We start from the raw sequence: 20,081 nt of genomic DNA, 5'->3' as shown, positions 1-20,081 counted from the left end.
GATGGCTGTAAAATATTGTTTGGTAATTAAGGAAAAAAGAAAGGAATCCTACACTTTGCCTCTCTGACATTGTGCCTCCTTGACATAGCAGGTATGGGCAGATGTTTTGTAGAGTCAGAAGGCACAAAAACATTTTTAGGCGTATTGGCCTACCTGAGATGTTTCCAGCCCTTTGGTATAGAATAGTTTTAAGGCACCAATGAGAGCAGTGTAACCTGAGAATTTTCTTTTTGTTGGCTTATAGTTGAGGAATTAAAAGTAGCAGAAGGCTGTAATGGAAGATACCACAGTTGATTCTGGTGAACAGTGGTTCAGAACTAAAGCTACCCACCCACATACAGGGGTTTATTTACTAAAACTGGAGAGTGCACAATCGGGCTCACTTCTGCATAGAAACCAATCAGCTTGTTCAATTAAGCTTTGGCAATAAAACCTGGAATCTGACTGGTTCCTATGCAGAAGTGAGCCCGATTGTGCACTCTCCAGCATTAGTAATATCAAGAAAATATTCTACCATGAAGGTGAAAGAGCAAATTGTAGGTAAGGCCACACAAGGTTAGACTTCCCTAATGGGGAAGGCCAGAGAAATGACTCGCCTCCCCCATCCATGCTAACCAGTGTGGATGGAGGAATCTTTCCCACTGGCTGTTGTGTTATAGTCATAGTTTAGCCCAAATTTTCCAGGTGATGTTAAAGGGGCCACCCACATCTTGAAATTTGTCAAAATCGGCCATGTATGGCCAGCTTTGGATGGCCTGATCTTCAGGTGTTCCAGCCATCGCATCAAAAATATACTGTTAAATAAGCTTCCATAGTATTTGGATATTCACTCCACCCTACAGTTTAGCAAAGGAAGTCCCTACTTGCTGGACAAAGATTTTCAGTAGCTTTTGAAGCGTTTGGCTTTTTGGTAGAAAATATCAAACCGTTCTGATTTAAATCTGCAGCATTAGTACAATAGTATTTTGAGCTTGATTTTAGAATCTTGAACTTGGGACAACAATTTCAGAAAGAGAGAAACTGAAAAGGTTTGACCGCATAAATAGTGACACCATCAAGCCCAAAGGGAAAGCAGCAGAAAATAATTTCTCTTGTGAAGCTGGAATTTTTAAGGTGCTTGAGGGGTTTAAAAAATATAGTATTGTATTTATTTATCCCATCTCACTCCAGTTACCCCAATGACACTCTAGCCATGATCTTCTATCTGTATAGCCTACTAACTTTTACAACATTATTATTATAACTGTATTTGTTGTATTTTTATTGCTTTCTCTTTTAATTCTGTGTAATAACTAATGTGCATTTTTAAAATTGCAAAAAGCCTGAGTAGGGATCCAATGGGTCCCAAAAGCTTATATCTCTAAGTCATACCTTTTTACTGTCTAACTTACCTGTAGCATTTAGTGCATGCCAGTAATAAGCTTCTGCTCAAAACAGTCTCTTAAAGTGAAATTTCACCTTAACCATGACTAGCCTTAAAACTATGCCCTCCCCTCATCTAACACTAATGCAAACTAACCTGTGTAAAAAAGATGCATATACTTGCCTATTTTTAACCCACTCCAGTCGAGTTGATCCATGTCCCCTGCATCTGTCAGCCAGCAGCAGCTGGAGAGGAGGGAGAGCTGACAACGGATGGATCATAGGAGCTTATAAGTGATGTTGCCACCCCAGGCTTTTCTACCCGTGGTCGAGAGATCTCTACTCTACTCTCCCTTGCAGCCGGTGCTGACTGAAGCCGGGGTTCATGTGACTGGATCGTACTGAAAATGGATAAGTATATGCATCTTTTTTACACAGGTTGGTCAGCATAAGTGTTAGGAGAGGGAGAGGAAATTTTTATGCTAGGTACTGGTTTAAGCTGAAATTCCACGTTAATGGAAGTCTTGTGCTAAAATAAGCCAGGTACAGTAATTTCATCAAGTTGAGTGATATAGTGAACTGCTGTAGTGAATTTGTACATAAATTAATAGTTATGTAGTCTTCAATAAGTTTGCTAACCTCATCAGTGTCCCAAAACGTCCCTAATCTCCCACCTAAAACACCTTTATTTCAGGAGCATATACAGAGAATCTAGCCCAGGGGTGCCCAACCTTTTGAAGAACGAGGGCCACTTAAGCAACTTGATAATCAGTCAAGGGCCACAATGAGCGAAGCGGGCGGATGACGGGTCACGGCTACTCTATAGGCCCTCCGATCCGCCCAGATGAAAGGGTCAAATTCCCTTCTGTTTTTCGGATTGGAGGTAGGCCGGTGTAAACAAACATCTGACGCTCTATAGAGGTGAATCGAGGATCCCATTTGGTAGGGCTGATCGTGTGAAAAGGGCCTAAGACTGCTTTCACACTGATGTGCTGCAGTTTACCCACACCGCAGGTGCAGTGTAGTGCACCTGTGTCTATCCTGCGGGTTAGCTGAACTTTGCCATAGACTCCACCTGTGGCAAAAGCCGGTGCTGTAAAGGAAGCATCGGCTTATGGGGCTCTGCTCCGCAGCCACTTTCTTCCTCTACCACCAGCTTCATTCACAGCAATGATGCTGCGGTATGGCGGGTCGGCAACCTGCAATCTGGGCTTGCCAACCTACCATTCCAGAGCAGGAGGTCGCGGGCCACACGTGGCCCCCGGAACACTGGTTGGCCACCCCTGCTCTAGCCCCATGTATGTTTCCCTACCACTGTCCTTTTTTTAGAGATGGGAGACAAGTTCATCATATATGCATATAAAGGAAATCCAAGACATTTACTTAGTGCTCATAGAATAGCAGAATATGGTGACTAAATAACAGGAATAGCAGTGATGCGATTTGCTAGCATGGCAACATACTCATACTAGAAAAGAATTTGTTCACATGACCATCTCCCTAGGGCTGAATTATGGCACTCCCCTCCCCAACTAAACACTATATATAAAACCATTTTTTTCTTTTAAAATGTGTTCTTTCGGCAACATAAATCACATGACGTTTCAGATCTTAAATTGGACTTTTTGTAGTGGGGTGGGTTAAAGTTTCTTTTTCGGCCCCTTTACTTATTCCTGATACTATGATTACAGCTACTTTGGGGAAGAATTTTTTAAACGGCACGATCTTGGAGTGCTTTGTAATCACTGGCTGTTATATGATGATGCATCAATAAATACAGAAGATGTTTTCTGTATTATAGCAGACCTGCCTCCTTACAGTCATTTGCTGTATACAAGATAATGAATTTTTTTTTTGCTAGATTGTAGTCATGTAGCACAGCACGCCTGTAATTTAATCATTGATGCATTTGAGGCATTACCTTATTTGAGCATTTAGAATTAATTTAGTAAAATGAACAAGGTAAGTAGGAAAATAAGTGGGTGTCTCGAGGTGAACGTGGCACTTTTGATCCTATTCTGTGGAAGTCTGGGGTTTAATTTAAAATTGGTTTAAGGGGTTTTCCAGCATTTACCATGTTTGCACTTAACCCTGAAGTGGGCAAAATTGAACGATTAAACACTGTTGTTTACTCAGTTCTCCCCCTCCTCTCTGAACACAGAGCAGTGACACCCAGTCTCTGGCTCTCTGCTCTGCCCCTCCAGTGCTCACTGGAGTGCTGGGCTGTGTAGGGGGTGGGTGATTCTGGCTCAGGCTCCCTGCATATTGCTGAAGCTGAGCGATCTGCTGGTCCATTAATCTGGGTTTTCTGACCAAGGATGAGCTCAGGCGTGTTCGCAATCCCCAAGTGCAGAGCCCGCCAGGAAGTCAGCACTGTGCTGCATTTTCCGATCTCTGGAGCCACGCATCGGGATAATGTCTCACTGCCTGTAATTAGCGCAGTGCTGATTTCCTGGCGGGCTCTGCTGGTGGGATTTGCGAACACGCCTGAGCTCATCCTTAATCCTGACCATATGGTCGGATCTTTTCAGAGCCTGGACCGACTTTGTGACATCAGCAGACAGCGGGCTTTAGATTTGGCTATACTTTTTACTTTAAAGCAGTCCCAACAACTTGGAGGCATAGCTCTACTAAACTTAAGAGTTTCTATGAATGGGGAGAGGGCAGAGCCAGTAACGGCTTGTCAGAAGGAGAAGCAGCAACTCAGTGCTGGTCATGAGTGACTTTATTAACTTAAAAAAAAGTCTAGTACTGCAGATTGGAGGCAAGTGGTGACAAGGCTGCAGATAATAACAAATGAGTCAGCATTATGTAGTTATTTACGGTCTTGCATGCTTAAAGCAATTCGGCACAACATTGTAGTTTTGGCACTTTTATATTGTGTGAAAACAATATGTTGTGTACTAGAATTTCCCTACACATACAATCAGGTATGTGTTCCCTTTTATATGGACCATTTTAGTGACATGCTTTAAATAATACTTAAATCTTGTGATCAGTATTGTATGATATATTATATCACATGTATTGGTACTGATGTTTACAGTCAAATGAGCCACCTTCCTAAAACCAGTCAAAACCTGTCCCCTGAATTCCTGCTTTCGGTAGTATTTCCTGTACATTCCTCACATGCCATTCTATATAATATCGTCTGTACACTTTGGACAACTGGTTAGAGTGCCAGAGTGTAACATGATCACTCTGTTGATACTGACTTCTTTTTGTTTTAATTTAGGTGTGAACAGTCAGTAATATCATAGACAGTCCCAGAATAAGGGCCTCGAGAAATATCCAGAAAGTCATTTGGGAAAGCAGTCCGTAGGGTGAATGTAAAGCCTGGTACACACTTATAGTTTTTTTTTCGTTCAACCCAGCAAGTTGAGTGAAAAAAAAACGGACCGCTTCGGTCAGAGCTGCTGTACTGATGATGTTGATGACCGTGCAACGTTTTTCCTCACTGAGCTGTTGTGTTCTGACAGGGGGACAGCTCCCACCAGAACACTCCGGTCAGCTGATTGGGAGCCAGTTGACTGCTGGTTTTCTGGCTTCTGTTGGACCAGCTGACATGCACATGGCCCCGACTGTCGGACGATTTTTATTGAACCAGCCTCTGTCTCCCAACATTCAGCCTGTGTGTACGGGCTTAAGAGCACAATTTTTTGTTTAGCCTTTAAATTAATTAGCAGTTTGGTTTGAGTTCCCTTTTATATATCCTCCAAAAATTGCATTTTAACAGTAAAGTCATTACTTTGTATCTTTGTATTGTGAAACAAATGATATACACTTTTAAGCAGCATAATAATGGCCTAAAGAAAGTACTCCAGAAATGATCTTATTTGAAAAATTACTTTGATCAAGTCTTCATAGACCAGCTCGTTACGGCCACTGGGAATGCTGCAAATGCCATTGTGTTCTGACCCCCGCCAGAACACATGGTCAGTGCTCACAGTGATTTGCTACCAGCGTATGGCGATCGGATGCTGGTTTTCCTGCATGCCCATTTGACAGAAGCCAGGCTGGTATACACACAGGCACAATGTTGGCGGCTGATATTCGTGTGTACCAGGCTTTAGACACGTGAAGTCGTTTGGGCACCAATTAGAAGAGATCCAAACATACTGCATGTAGTAGAAGTTACTACAGTCATTTGCAGCATCCCCAGTTGCACTACTGAGAGATGGCTTATGAAGAATTAGATTGTACCAAGGTGGACCAAAATACCTATTTTTTTTTCCCCCTAGTAAGATTTGGAGTAGTTCTTTAGGCTGACCATGCATAGATTGAATTTTGGCCATTTTTCTGTTGTCAGATGAAATTCGATCTGTGAGTGGCAATATTGGTACCACCTGACTCAACAAACCTCAATATGAAAATTGAAGCATCCGGGTGGAAAATATTTTGGCTGAACAGTGATCGGCTGCAGTCACTGTTTGGTTATTCCAAGAGCCGCAGACGATTCATCCATCTGTGCTGTTTATTGGAGATGGTGGAATCTGTTCAATTTCATTCATTCAGCCCAAAGGCTGAACAAAAAAGAAATGTATGTGTCTGACCAGCTTTAGTTTTCATAATTTTAAACAAATTAATTTGAACTCTTAACTTAAATTAGAAAGTAACTTTCTGCATTAAAGGGGAGTTAGAATACTTCGTATGTATTGATTTTTTTTATTTTTATTTGCAACTCTGACAGATCTTTTTGTCACTCTTTAGTAGCATAGAACCTTGATGAAAAGATTTGAAGCATATATTCCAAAAATAAAATAAAACTTGCTGTGAAGTGTCCGGTGCAAACACCTAGAGGTAACTGGAACACAACTCCAGAAGCCTCCAAGCCCTGCTGTAACACCTGAATACTAGGCTAATCTTGATGGGCAAAGCTCCCATACTGGTTGTATCACTTATTGGCTAATGCATGTTGCTTTTGGATAGTGAACCAGCCTATCAAAGTCCTGAGCCCAATGGAATGTGTGAGAGAAGGGCAAGCTTCAACACCATCAGGAAGTGTCGGAGTTTATGCCTGTTAGAACAGCTAAATATTTGTGTGTAATGGCAGGTCTTGGAGGATTTTGCATAGTCAGGTGCCTGCAGCTATACCCAACTACAGTTTATTTTTTGTGTCAAAGCTGCTTTACTACCTGGCTAATATTTTCCAGACACATTGTACTCTTTAGTTACAATATTGTACTGAGAAGCGCAGAGCACATCTGCTATAAGAATACATGCTTAAATCACCAGAGTAGTAAATAGCTAGATTCTGTTCTACCAAAAATATGTCAGCAAATGAGGCCAGGTGCAATGTGTAGAGTGGTGGATCATGGCTTCATTGGTCATTGATCAGCTTATGTATTTGCTTACCTTTTTGCACATTGATGTATTTGGAAGTGTGACTGAAGTTAGACTTTACTGCATTTCAATGAACATATAAAGGGCAGCAAGAACTGTTGAGTTAAGATGGAAGTGATCTCATTCTAGTCTCACTTTGATTTATATCTTGAGTACAATATAGGCTGTGTTGGTGTTATGCGGTCCAGTGAAGCTTTGGCAGACACCTCTGCTTCTTTCATACATGCTGTATGCACCTAGTTGCTTCCCCCAAGGCCATCATGCTGCAGATGGGGGGGGGGGGGGGAGCAAATTGCACAGACTAAAGCTGGATACACACTATACAATTTTCTGTAGATTTTTATTTTTTTTCCCTTCAGATTTTGCCAAAACTATATAATTTGAGGTCAAACCTTAAGCGTTTGAATTTGTATGAAATCAGGCAGGCCCTTGCACATTCTAAAGGAAATCGGACAACACAAGTTGTATAGTATGTAGTGGGTGTGTAAAAACTTATTAAAGGAAGACAATTGGCAACTCACAAAAGTTTCACAGCTGGGGAAGACACCAAAGAAACTTACAATGGATACACTGGATATGGTCTGGATGGCACCTACAATAAGAGTGTGTGGATGATCTCCTGCATTAGTCATTGTTGGATCTGCAGTTAAGAGGAGGAGGTATACAGGATCCCAAGATGGAGGAGCTGCTGCAAGGCATGGAGTGTGGTGGCTGAGGTGACCAGGCAGCCTCAGCACAGGAAGCGGCACACGTTGATCAGTGGAGCACATGCGAGGTTAGGAAGTGATGTCAGAAAAGTCTAACTTCATGATGGATTCATCTCTAACAACAGTTTAAACAACAGTTTAAATAGCAGTGATATCCTAAACACAATAAAACATCTTTCCCTTATCGTCATTCAGGACAGCACCTTGAGAGCGTGGCTCCACCCACTTGACAGGAAACACACCTCCACCAAACTTCTTAAAAGGGAGGCTCCTTCCACTCATCAGTCTTTGTGTTTTTTCCAGCGGGAACACATGTGGGGGTTGGGAGCTCTCTAGGTACTACCTGAGAGGTCTTATCTCCCTACTCCACCTGTTTTTTTTTTTTTTTTTCTTACCTCAGAGAGTCTGTTTCTCCCATTCACTGGATAGAGAGTGCCTTGTGCATGGGCTCCTTCTCCCTCATCGGTGCTTAGTTAGCCAGGGACTGCTCCGGGATACTGCTCCTTGGCAAGGTAGAAGGCGCGGACATCTTTCTTTCCTGTCCGGGCAGCCAAACGCCGCCGCCATCTTGGGAAGGTCAGTCAGGCTGCTTCCCCCGGAAGTGAGGTAACGGGAAGGGGCGGCATCCTATGAGCGGGCGCAGGGCATGGACGTCATTTCTGCCAGGAAGCGCTGAGGGAGGAACAGGTCTGGTGCCTTGTTAGCTGGTTCTGGTCCAGTGCAGTGGCGCTAGTGGAGTCCGGAACGGTAGTTTGGCCACCAGCATCACGCTGCTGCCTCAACATGGACAAAGGATCGGCAGTGAGTGGAACAGGCACTGGCACCAGCAAGGCCCAGGTAAGGGGTAGACTGAGGTTCTACCCTCATTTACTATGGGGTCTCTCTCTAGCTCTCTTCTCCCTTATGGGGGGGGGTGTGAGTGTTTTTTTCCCCCCTGGTGGCGGGGGCCTGTTTGGGCACATGAGTGTAGTGGATCTCTCACTGTGCACCTGTGGTGAGCATCTTGATTGGTTTTCAGGCTGACTCAGGTGGATCTTTTTTTCCTTTTTTTTTTGCTTCTTTTCCCTTTTATAATGGCAGGCCAAGAGCTCTGATCCTGGGAATAAAAAGAGATGTCCTTCATGCAAGTCTAAACTATCTGAAGGCTGGAAAAAAGCTTTGTCAGACATGTATTGACTCATTAGTAAAGGAGGAAGCGTCTGCCTCTTGCAGCGACATAATAGCATCTGTTAAAGAATTGGATGCTACTATTCAGTCCTTTTTAAGTCCTCACTCACGAAACCATCCGTGAGACAGACCTCTACCTCACAATCCTCACAAGACTCACTGTTGGTCCTTGTAGTGGAGACAGAAGAAAGTCCTCTGAACCAGGTAGGTCCTTCCCCCTCACATTCTCAAGAATCAGATGAGGAGGATGAGCTGGAGAATATGTCTTTAAAATATAAATTGTCTTTGGAACAAGTTGATGGCCTCCTAAAAGCTATTCATGCAACTTTAGGATTAGAGGAGGAACGTAAAGAATTATCTTTACACGACAGGATGTATGCAGGACTCAGTGAGCCCAAGATACATACCTTCCCAGTCCATACAGTAATTTCTGAAGCGATCAAGAAAGAATGGACTAATCCTGAAAAGAAACCTTTCTTTGCTAAGGCACACAAGAAAAGGTTTCCCTTTGACGAAGACCCAGCAGCTCCCTGTAATAAAGTTCCAAAACTCGATGCAGCCTTTTCTCAAGTCTCAAGATCTTCAGATCTAGCATTTGAGGACATGGGGATTCTGAAAGACCCCATGGATAAGAGGATGGATCAGCAATTAAAGAGGGCTTGGCAATCCATCATAGGCAACCTTAAGCCAGCAATGGCAACTACTTGCGTCTCCAATAATATGGAGTATTGTTTGAACCAGCTTAAGGATTCTCTAATAGCTGATTCTCCAAAGCAAGAAATTATAGACTCCCTTTCAACCCTGTCAGCGGCTGTAGCCTATCAGAATGACGGCAAGATCTGCGGCCCTTACTAATTCAGTTAGGAGGGCGCTGTGGTTAAAAACCTGGCCGGGGGACACAGCATCTAAAAACAAGCTGTGTGGAGTACCCTTCCAAGGTGATTTATTGTTTGGCCCAGATTTAGATGCAGTGCTCGACAGAACTGCAGACAAGAAAAAATCTTTCCCTGTCGAGAAGAAAAAGCAGACCTGCAAAAGGTTTTTTTCTTCCTCAAAGGGCTCAAGAACAAAACGAGCCTCAAGAGAGGAAGAAAGGTTGGTCAGGGCAGAAGGGAAAGGGCAAAGGTAATGTCTTTTTCCATCCTCCTGCGGCAACCAGCAAAACACAATGACAACTGGTTGCAGGTGGGGGGAAGACTTCAAAGTTTTCTCCCTTTCTGGGCAAGCATAACAGAAAATCAGTATATTCTCTCTATGCTGTCTTAAGGTTACAGAATAGAGTTCTCAGGCCCTCCCCCAGAGAGGTACCTGTTGACAAATCTACCAAGCGATATAGTCAAGTCCCTAGCAATGAAGAGCCTATTGAAGGATCTGATGAACCAGGGGGTTGTAACTCAAGTACCACAGGGGGAGCTTTATCAGGGGTTTTATTCCCACGTATTCATGATAAAAAAAACGTCCGGAAGTTTCAGAATTATTCTCAACCTGAAGCCGCTGAACAGATCGGTCCTATACAAAAACTGTATGGACTCAATCTTCACGGTCAAAAATCTTTTGACAAAAGAGTGCTTTATGGCAGTGGTCATCAACCCTGTCCTCAGGGCCCACTAACAGGCCAGGTTTGCAAGATAACTGAAATACGTCACAGGTGATATCATTTGCTGCTCAGCGATTGCAGTATTCTAGTCTGCATCTCCCCAAGGTAATACATAAAACCTGGCCTGTTAGTGGGCCCTGAGGACAGGGTTGATGACCACTGCTTTATGGCATCAATCGACCTGCCTATCTGCATGTCCCCATAGCCCCTCAATCCCAAAAATTTCTAAGATTGGCGGTAAACATGGGAAAAGAGGTCGTGCACCTCCAATTCAAAGCCCTCCCCTTCGGCCTTTCCTCGGCTCCGAGAATATTTACAAAGGTCATGGCAGAGGCCCTCGCTCCTCTTCGCTTACAGGGAGTAGCAGTAATTCCATACCTGGACGACCTGCTCTTCTTTGCCCCCTCCAGGGAGAAATTGTTGGAGGATCTCGAAAGAGCTCGCAGTCATCTAGAGGCATTGGGCTGGATCATAAATATGGAAAAATCTAATTTCAACCCAACCGCCACAATTTCTGGGGTATCGGATTAGCTCAGTGGAGCAAAGAATTTTTCTCCCAGAAGACAAAAAACTAAAGATACTAAGGGTCGTAGCCTCCTTACAGACTTACCACTTTAATTTCTGGTAATTCTGAAGGAACGAGTACAGTCAGATTAAAAAAGTGGCCAATTTGAGAGCAAAAGTACATTTTTCATTTAAAGTAACCAGTTAACCATAAAGCAAAAAAAAAAAAAAAAAGTCCTCATCGAAAAAGAAAACTAATATCTGCTGGTTTGAGGTTTCTGGTGCTGGTTTGTGGCTGTGTTCAGCTGAATGTGATTGGCTCCATATGCAATATTTGTAGTATAATGGGTTGGAAAGACCAAGGCTAGGTTCACATACGAGCAAGCCGCGGATCACAGCAGGAGTCCTTCCTTGTTCACCGTTTCAGCCCGAATTTTTGCCTGAAACAGACCAAAAGATGCACGGGGCTCCTGTGCAAATCGCAATGAAGCCGCTGCGGAGATATGTGAACCGGCTCCATAGAGAGCCGGTCACAATCTCCTGCTGTGCGAATTGGTTTCGGAGAAACCCCGCTTCCAATTCCCACTAGTGTGAACCCAGCCTTATTGTTCCTACTCTGTTAAGATGTGGTGCCAGTACCCCATGACTTTCAGAACCTCTACCCCCTTTCAAATTATAGCTCCACTCACAGTTGGCTATTCAGATTTGTATGTTTGACAGTTTGAATCACATGGTGAAGAAGTATTGAATGCAAAAAAGGCCCAAATTGCTGCCAGCAGTGAGATGAATGTAGTTTAGCGTTGTGCTAGAAGTTATTAAAATGTCTCCAAGATGCTGTTTCTAGAACAAGGATAGTTCCCTTTGTGTCATACTCCCGTAAATTAAAACCATTACATTACTGCTTGGAAATGTAGGCAAAATGTATATAATTGATCTGTGCTTCTGATGTGTTGAATAACTATGTTCTCATCCTGTCTGCTGCTCTCTTACAGTAATGAATGCTGGCATGAGAAAATACTTCCTGCAAGCCAATGATCAGCAAGATTTAGTAGAATGGGTTAATGTCCTTAATAAAGCAACCAAAATTACAGTGAGTATCCACTTTGATCCTACACATGTAAATGGCGATCCTGTAACTTATACCAACAAAATTCCAGCTCACCTTTTACAGGACAGCAAAGAAAGGGGTATAAATATATGATTAGACAAATTTAGTATGCAAAAAAGTATGCAATCGTAAAATGTAATTCTCCTGTTTTTGACTTCTTTCCCTTGCAAGCTCTTCTGCAACGTTTAATAATTTTAAGAGTTTAAAGGTTTTGTCCAGTGGCTGATCAGACTCCTCTTTAGGCTCCATTCACACATCGGTCGCATGACAAATTGAACCCTACACTTTTCAGTGGCAACCGTTGAAATTGGTGAGGCTTTTGATGCGTCTTTAATCCATAGAATGTCACAATGGAGCCTAAAATGTTAATTCCACCTTTTGCAACATGCTGCATATTACACCTGTATTTACGGTTTAAAAAGTTGCTAAACAACGCCCATCCCCAGAATGCCCCAGGCACCTTGCATTTTTAGAGGAAGCCACCAATAGCATCTTCCAAAGTAGCTTCACTGCAGGTTACTTTACAGGGCACTGAAAATTGCTTGTTTTCTTACTGCTATTACAACACTAAATTAAAGCGCTAACGGGTGTGTAAAGACTATATATTCAATAGAAATGTGTATTTTGGGGAACCAGCTGTTGTATCAGGATTAAATGGGGTTTGGAGGTCACTGATGAAATCCATACCCCCCCCCCCCCCCCATTGTTTTTATGCAGTGTTTTTTTTATATAGACTAACCTCCAAATATATCATACAGCTTTGTACAGCACTGTTAATATGTGCATATTTTTCATGCAGCTGGCTTTCTGCATTCTCTGCACATTTTACATGATGATATAATTAAGAAAAATATCTCACTCACAAGCCAGGGTGTATTGATCTTTATGGGCTCATAAATTATCACTGGCTGCCTAATATTGCAGTGTCTGTCACCAGTCACCCTGGGCCTCTTAATGCATTATCTCTCTGATGCCATGCAGCACATGCACCACACGGGGGTCCAGGGAAAAAAAAATCATGTGCTGGGAAAGCACACATTCATTGCTTCAACATTGCCGGCATAAGTTGGTTGATCCCACTGGATGCCTGAAGTTACATTTGTATAGGTGACTAAATATCTGCTGTAAGTTAATAAACCAAAAAAAGTTTAATTGTTGGTTTAGTGTATATTTGCCTCTAAATGCACATAGGTTAATTATCCTCAGAAATTCATGTAATGTTTTTAACATGTTTAACTGAATGCTATATTAAAGAAACCAAGCAGTATTTGCATGGAATCTAGTAAAATGATAAACATTGATTTAACCTTCGAAAATCAACAACTCTTCCTGCAGTTTGACTCCCAAGCTGTGTATACACTGAGTTTTTTTTTTTTTTTTCATTCAATCGGCTCTCCCATCGGAATACACTGATCAACGCTGGCAGGCATTGGCTGCAGTGATTGATCAATTGCTGGTTTTCCAGCAGCACTGTTCGATAGAAGCCGGTCTTCTGTTGAACAGACAGTGGTACATACGGATTGAAATTCAGCTGGTTCCTGCTGAACTTCTATAAATGTATATCCAGCTTAAATAATCTGTCAGTCAATCGAAATAAGATATTCAACTTTTTGGAAGATACTGGAGAATTAACTACTTTCAAATTTTGAAAGACTTTATTGGTAAACTATCTGCATACAGGTTCATAGGCCTGCATGCCTGCTTTTCCAGTGTGATTCCCTCTCTTCTCATTTGATTTATTTTTTTGATATTAGGCAGCATGTGACCGGAGTTGAGACACACACAAAAGTGGATGGGAATACTCCCAAATGGAGAGAAACATAGCTGGGAAATGTGGCACTAAGATCTTACTGTTGGATGTATTTTTAACTAAACTCTAGTGAGCTCCAAAAATTGACAAGGCAGTGCCCCCCTCTCCACAGGACAGCGGTATCTGTGGCCATAAAGGGCTCACTTGCACACAGGACGCAATAAGTCCAGAACTGGTGTAGGAGTGAGCAACAAGAAATTTTGAAATGTAAGAATTATTTTTATATACTGTATTTGCTGGCGTATAAGACTACCTTTTACACTTAAAAAAACTGGCCACAAAGCAGGGGTCGTCTTATACGCCAGGTCACCTGCTCGGATGCCTGCTGGATGTGCTGTAATACCGCTTAGCCTATCCCGGTGAGCGATGTATTCAAATGAATACAGAGCCTGCTCGGATTGGAGTAACAACTTCTGCCAATCCGAGCAGGCTACATACAGTAGCCTGTTCGGATTGGCTTTGAGAGTCAGAGAGGCGTGGGCTGATGATGTTACAGCCAATCTGCCAATCCAAGCAGGCTTTGTATTCATTAAAAGAATACATCGCTTGCTGTGATTGGCTCCAGCTCCAGCAAGACGGAAGAAGAATACGGCTCCAGCTCCAGCAAGAATGAAGAAGAATATGGGTCCAGAATGAAGAAATATGAAATGTCGGAAGCCTTGGAAGGGGGGTCGTCTTATACGGTCAGTACAGGCAAAAAAAATCGTAAAAAAAATGTAAAATTAGGGGGTCGTCTTATACGCCTGGTCGCCTTATACACCGGCAAATACGATTTTATATATATATATATATATATATATATATATATATATATATATATATATATATAATTATATATAATATAGTTTTATCATTTTACAAAATGTGAGCAAACAGAAGAAAAATCTAAGTGTGACTACCCTTTTGGCTTCAGACCTCCATCAATTAATACACACTGTGTACACTTGCTCAGAGTCAGGGATTTTGTAGAATTTGAGTCAAATGTATGATTTAACCAATTATACCAAGCAGGTGCAATGATCATCCGTTTCATATACTTATTAGTCATTAAGTCATTAAGGTGGATGTAAACCGGATTCATGAAATTTGAGCTGGGCACATATATCTGCAGTGTTTTGTTATCTCTCTTTAAAGAGCCAAGTCCAGTAGCTCTCTCCTGAACCATTCCTCTGTTATAAGCCAGATAACTCCTGACAAAGCGTTGGCGGTAAAATAGCGGCGTTTTGTGGCTTTGCGGCACATTTCGGCCGCTAGCGGGGGGCGCTACAGCGGCGTATTGCCGACAGTACGGCAGCGCTGCCCATTGATTTCAATGGGCAGGAACGCATTAGCAGCGGTGCTAATGTGCTTCAAGGAAGCTGCTGGCAGGACTTTTTCTGACGCCTTGCCAGCGCACCGCTCCAGTGTGAAAGCCCTTGGGGCATGGAGCTGGCCCTGTTACAAAACACTTCCTTAGAGTCTCTGCCTATGATGACAGAGTGTGTGTGCCTTTCCTCTAAACAGCAATTTTAGCCATCTTGACTGTATGCCCAGACATCACAATCTCTTAAAACATTTGAACTTTCTAAATAGTATATAAGTGTGAAGACAGCAGATATACATATAAAACCTATTTAGGGAGATTTGGTTTAGCTCTGTGTATCATTTGAGGCTGTTCACTTCCCTGGGTGTATGGAGGGTTTACATCCACTTTAACAGAAACAGTTGTTTAGGAGGCTTAAAACTGGCCGAGGAATAAGGATGAGCTCAGGCGTGTTTGCAAACGGCACTTGCAGAGCCCGCCAGGAAGTCGGCACTGTGGCGCGCTAATCACGAGCAGTGAGACATTGTCCCGATGCGCGGCTGCAGATATCAGAAAATGTCTCCCTGCCTGTGATTTAGCGTTGTGCAGTTCCCGGCGAGCCCCACATGTGCGGTTTGCGAACACGCCTGAGCTCATCCTTAGTGAGGAACAGCCAAATTCTACTAAAGTGAGGTTGTGGAAGACAGTGTGACATCACAGGTCATACACCATGGCAAGACTGAGCACAGCAACAAGACACAAGTTATACTGCATCAGCAAGGTTTCAATGTTTTCACACCTGCCTAAAACTTTTGTATAATAATGTATACTACAGCATAAATATTACAATTGCTGGTCCTAATATTACATTGCTGTCCAGTATTCAGGTGAATTGTAAATATAGCTTTTGTTTTTGCTATTCTTTTGTCCTTGACATTACTGACGTTTGGCATTTACAGTGCATGTCATATATGAGCAGTAGAAAGGATGAGCTATTGTCAGTTCATCTCACACAGGAAATGGCTTGTGGAAAGGCTTTGTGCGCAGGGCTTTGCTGCGCCTGACTCCATTTGCAGTGCAGAGGACGGTCTTTGTGTTAAACTCCCAGCTCAAGACATGAATTGATGCTTATTAAAAGCACAGTGCTGTGGGAGGTTAGGTTTCCTGCTAGAAACCATCTTTACTCCCACACACATTTGATTGGCTGCAGAATAATCACTTCTTCCGAGGCCTTGGTTGAGTTGGAGATGACGAACCTTTGCTTAGTCGTACAGCTACATGAAATTGAACATAAGATGTGGCTTGCAAGGGCTCTTTGCTCTCCAAGCTGCTAGTGTTTGTTTTAATAGGGAGCACACCTGGCATGTTCAGTGTAGACCTTTAGCCAGTTTCTCCTCTGACACACTTTGCTCTACACTTACATATATTAAATAGGTTTATGGTCATAAACGGAAGCAGTTGTTTTTTTCACAGAGTAGTAGAAGTACTAAAGTCAGGAGTTTTTCCATCTCAAATTTACTTTTTATATCTCTTGGAGACTGTTGTATGTGTATCATTGTTAAAGTGGGATTAAAGAATGTTACTCCAACATTTCATATTCCTAATGTGTTCCTTTGTTTTATCTTGAAATTGTATTAAATATGATCCTGTTCTCTTTGTATTTTTTCCTTTGTGTAAAATACCAGTTAATCCTGTCAGTCCCTCTGCTTTCTTATTTCAAACTGACCACACTAGGCATAGAAGCACATCCTTCCCAGTTTTCTGGCTTTTTTCGGAGAACAGCCTGCCTGTCCTTCAATGGTCAGACATATGCTGACAGCCCCCCTCCCCTTGCACAGCCGTTCACTAGAAAGAGCAGTGTACTGCTGTTTCTTCACCCTCGCCTCTCATTGTCTCTTATGCAGCTGAGAACAGAGATTATGTGATCAGTTATAAAAGGAAAAAAAATTATTTGCAGTGTGTGTTTTTAGGTACGCCTGTTCAATTGCTTGGTAACACAAATTGCTAATCAACCAATCACATGGCAACAACTCCATGCGATTTTTAGGTATGGTGCTAAAGATGACTTGGTTCAAACCAAGCATCAGAATGGGGAAGAATGGGATTTAAGTGACTTTGAACGTGACATTATTGTTGGTACCAGATGGGCTTACGTGGTCACTTTCACACCTGCAAATCATGTGGTGTCTCCATGTTTTTGTCACACGTGTGTATGTTTTGCCTTTCATTTCTATTTCAAACGGAATGGGGTGTTTTATAGGGTACAGGTTTACATATACTATGAAGTCTATTTGCTGCCAATAATATAATACATGTATTTTTTGATTTTTTTTCCCAATAAACTTACCCCTCCTGAACTTTTTTCCAACTGTCCCCTGGTCACAGTGCCATTTTTTTTTTGTGTGTGTGGGCGGGCTTCCAGGAGTTATGAAATCCTGTACTTTGTGTGCTCTCGCTGTGACTATGTGCAGCCAATCAGACTGTAACACGAGGAATACGCAGAGTTATTGTCAATCACCGATTTGAAGGAAGAGGAAAGGTGTGTCTTTTGCTCTGTGTCCCTCTTGTGCTGCCTGCATATGTGGCGCAGTACATACAGACCCCATTCACACCTCAGTCAGGTCTGCCAATCAAATCTCCAGTCCAGTTTTTCCCCAATCTGGCTATTTAGTCTGGATCTCACTGGGTACACCAATTATAGTGGTATTTGACCACCACTGTATTTTTTTGCGCTATAAACAAAAAAGAAAGATTTTGGTGAAAAAAAAAATACATTTTACTTGTTGCTATAAAACATATCCCATAAAAAAAATAATAATTGAATTTCTTCATAAATTTAGGCCAATATGTATTCTGCAAAATGTTTTTGGTAAAAGTAATCCCAATAAGCATTTGATTGATTGGTTTACACAAATGTTATGGTGTCTACAAACTATGGTATATATTTATGGAATTTTTATTTATTTGCTTTATACTAGTAATGTTGGCGATCAGCAACTTATAGCGGGACTACGATTATTGTGGTGGACAATCTAACACTTTTGACACTTTGCGGGAACTAGTGACACTAATGCAGTGATCAACGCTAAAAATGTGCACTGTGACTGTACTAATGACACTGGCTGGGAAGAGGTTAAACATCTAGGGTGATCAAAGGTTTAACTGTGTGCCTAGCCAGTGTTTGTGTTCTCTATGCCCTGCTTTTACTAGGGGATAATATTTTAGTTCCTTTGTTTACATGGGCAGATCCTTGTTCTGTGTGGTTTGATTGGCGGATGCCAGAGAACATAGAGTACCCGGCACCCGCAGACCGGCTTCTGCTGTGAATAATCACAGCAGAAGTGGGCTGCCGGCGGCGCGAGCACACACCCAGTACAGACGGAAGTGCAGGATCACTTGTATATATGTGATCCTGCGAAGAGCTGCCGCCCTTTAGCAGTAATTTATAGTAACTATAGGGCAGTCGGCAAGTGGTTAATGGAGTCGTGATGTCTGAACCTAGCTTTTAATATTTACAATTTCTTTATCCTCTGACATAAGCAGTTAACTTGGAATTCAAAAGCCCCATAACAAAAAGGAGACTCAGTGTCTGGTCACTAGCCCTAAAGACAAAAGGCAGTCTTTATGTACAATCCCTAATGTTTGGCTTTGACATAATACTGAAGGCAGGGAAAAGGTAATCTTGTCCTGTTTAGTATACAAACATACTTTAGACCAGCTACGTTCATAAACGTAACACTATTAATCCCATAAAAATATATTGTGTACATTTTTACTATAAATCTATATTTCACTTGGCATGGCAATTTATTGCAACTCCCTGTCTTGCAACCAATAAGTCTCCAAGAAATATAAAAAGTCAACTGGAGATTTAAAAACTGTCAGGCTTTTACTTCTGTTTGTTTTTCCCATTGGGAAACAGTCTCCAAATTTCCTGTCCTAGTGTAAGTGGCGAGCATGGGAAACTTGCACTTTCCCACTCTATCCAGAAATAAAGAAACAGTTGTCTGGTATTAAATATCTGGTTTCAGAAGCCTTGTTTTTTTTTTCTTGGGTTTTACCAGGATAACAATTTTTATTAACGTGTTTATGGATGTGTAGCTACATTATTTTCATATATAACATTGTTTTTCCGATTTATATTTAGTTTTATTTTATTTTTTTTACTTGTAGGTACCAAAATCTTGTGACCAACCATGCCCTGCAGACAGCACGCAGAACCAGCTTGAATATACTGGCAGTAAAAAACAGATCTCTTACAAGACTGAAATAGTGGGTGGTGTTCCCATTATCACCCCCACACAGGTAGGCACAAGCTATTTATTTAAACCAGTAAAACCATTTTTTTTTAGACTCTAGATCTCTTCTCTGCCCTTAAAGCATCTGACCACACCAAGGTGGGTGTGATAAGATGCTTTTCCAATTGCGCTGTTTATATTTGGCGAAACCAATGTCATAAAATGCTTGTAGCTTCCGGTTTCTTAGACCATAGAGATGATTGAAGCCATTCTAGTCTCTGATCAGCTCTATGGTCAGCTGGCAGCACTTTGGTTCTCGGGTTCCCCGGTGGGACGGGAGAGCCAAGAAAACCATGGAAGGTGGCGGAAGAAGGGGGGAACGTCCCCTCCCACTGCTTGTAAAAGCAGTCTAGCGGCTAATTGGCTACTAGGATTGCTTTTACATGAAGGCCGACTGCTGACTTAAAAAAAAATGATACTATGCTTGAACCTGCATGCATCATTCCGGTATAACTACTCAAAGTTCAGCAACATACCAGTACTCTGCTGGTCCTTGTTGGGCAAATATTGTATACTTCTTTTTTTTGTTCAACGGATTTCTTTATTCACATCGATGTGGATGAAGAAATCTCTGCCATGAAAAGTGAATAAAAATATATGCCGAAGCATGGGGCCATCTGGTATACAAACACGTTTTTTGTACCAGCGTCTGGCCTTAAGGACAATTAAGGCCAGAAGCTGCCATCTGGTCACTGAAGTCCACCCCTCCCGTGTTTTTTTTTTTTTTTTTTTGGACACGGAGGGGCTTCTCAACGACACCAGTCGCCGTAATAATTTGGACTGCCGTGTCTGCGGGAATGGAAGACGGCATGAAAATGTTCTGTTTGTCATTCCATCTCACTGCAAGTAATTCATTGGACCTCAAGCAGGCTCTCCCCTCATCTAAATCGGGTATCTACAAGC

General features: G+C 42.2%; 1 protein-coding gene across 2 annotated transcripts in view; it reads left to right on the top strand.

Moving 5' to 3' along the window:
* Window positions 1-20,081, top strand: part of PLEKHA1 (pleckstrin homology domain containing A1) — an 84,289-nt gene that overhangs the window by 34,404 nt on the left and 29,804 nt on the right. For both annotated transcript variants that reach the window (XM_040361943.1, XM_040361944.1), the window contains exons 5-6: window positions 11,673-11,770; window positions 19,054-19,185. In XM_040361943.1, the coding sequence (XP_040217877.1) occupies window positions 11,673-11,770; window positions 19,054-19,185 (230 nt within the window). The remainder of the gene's footprint in view (window positions 1-11,672; window positions 11,771-19,053; window positions 19,186-20,081) is intronic.

Source organism: Rana temporaria, chromosome 8 (genome assembly GCF_905171775.1).
Source record: "Rana temporaria chromosome 8, aRanTem1.1, whole genome shotgun sequence".
In the NCBI taxonomy this organism is placed as follows: domain Eukaryota; kingdom Metazoa; phylum Chordata; class Amphibia; order Anura; family Ranidae; genus Rana; species Rana temporaria.
The sequence above is the reverse complement of the archived record's forward strand: the minus strand, read 5'-3'. Positions and strand labels throughout refer to the sequence as shown.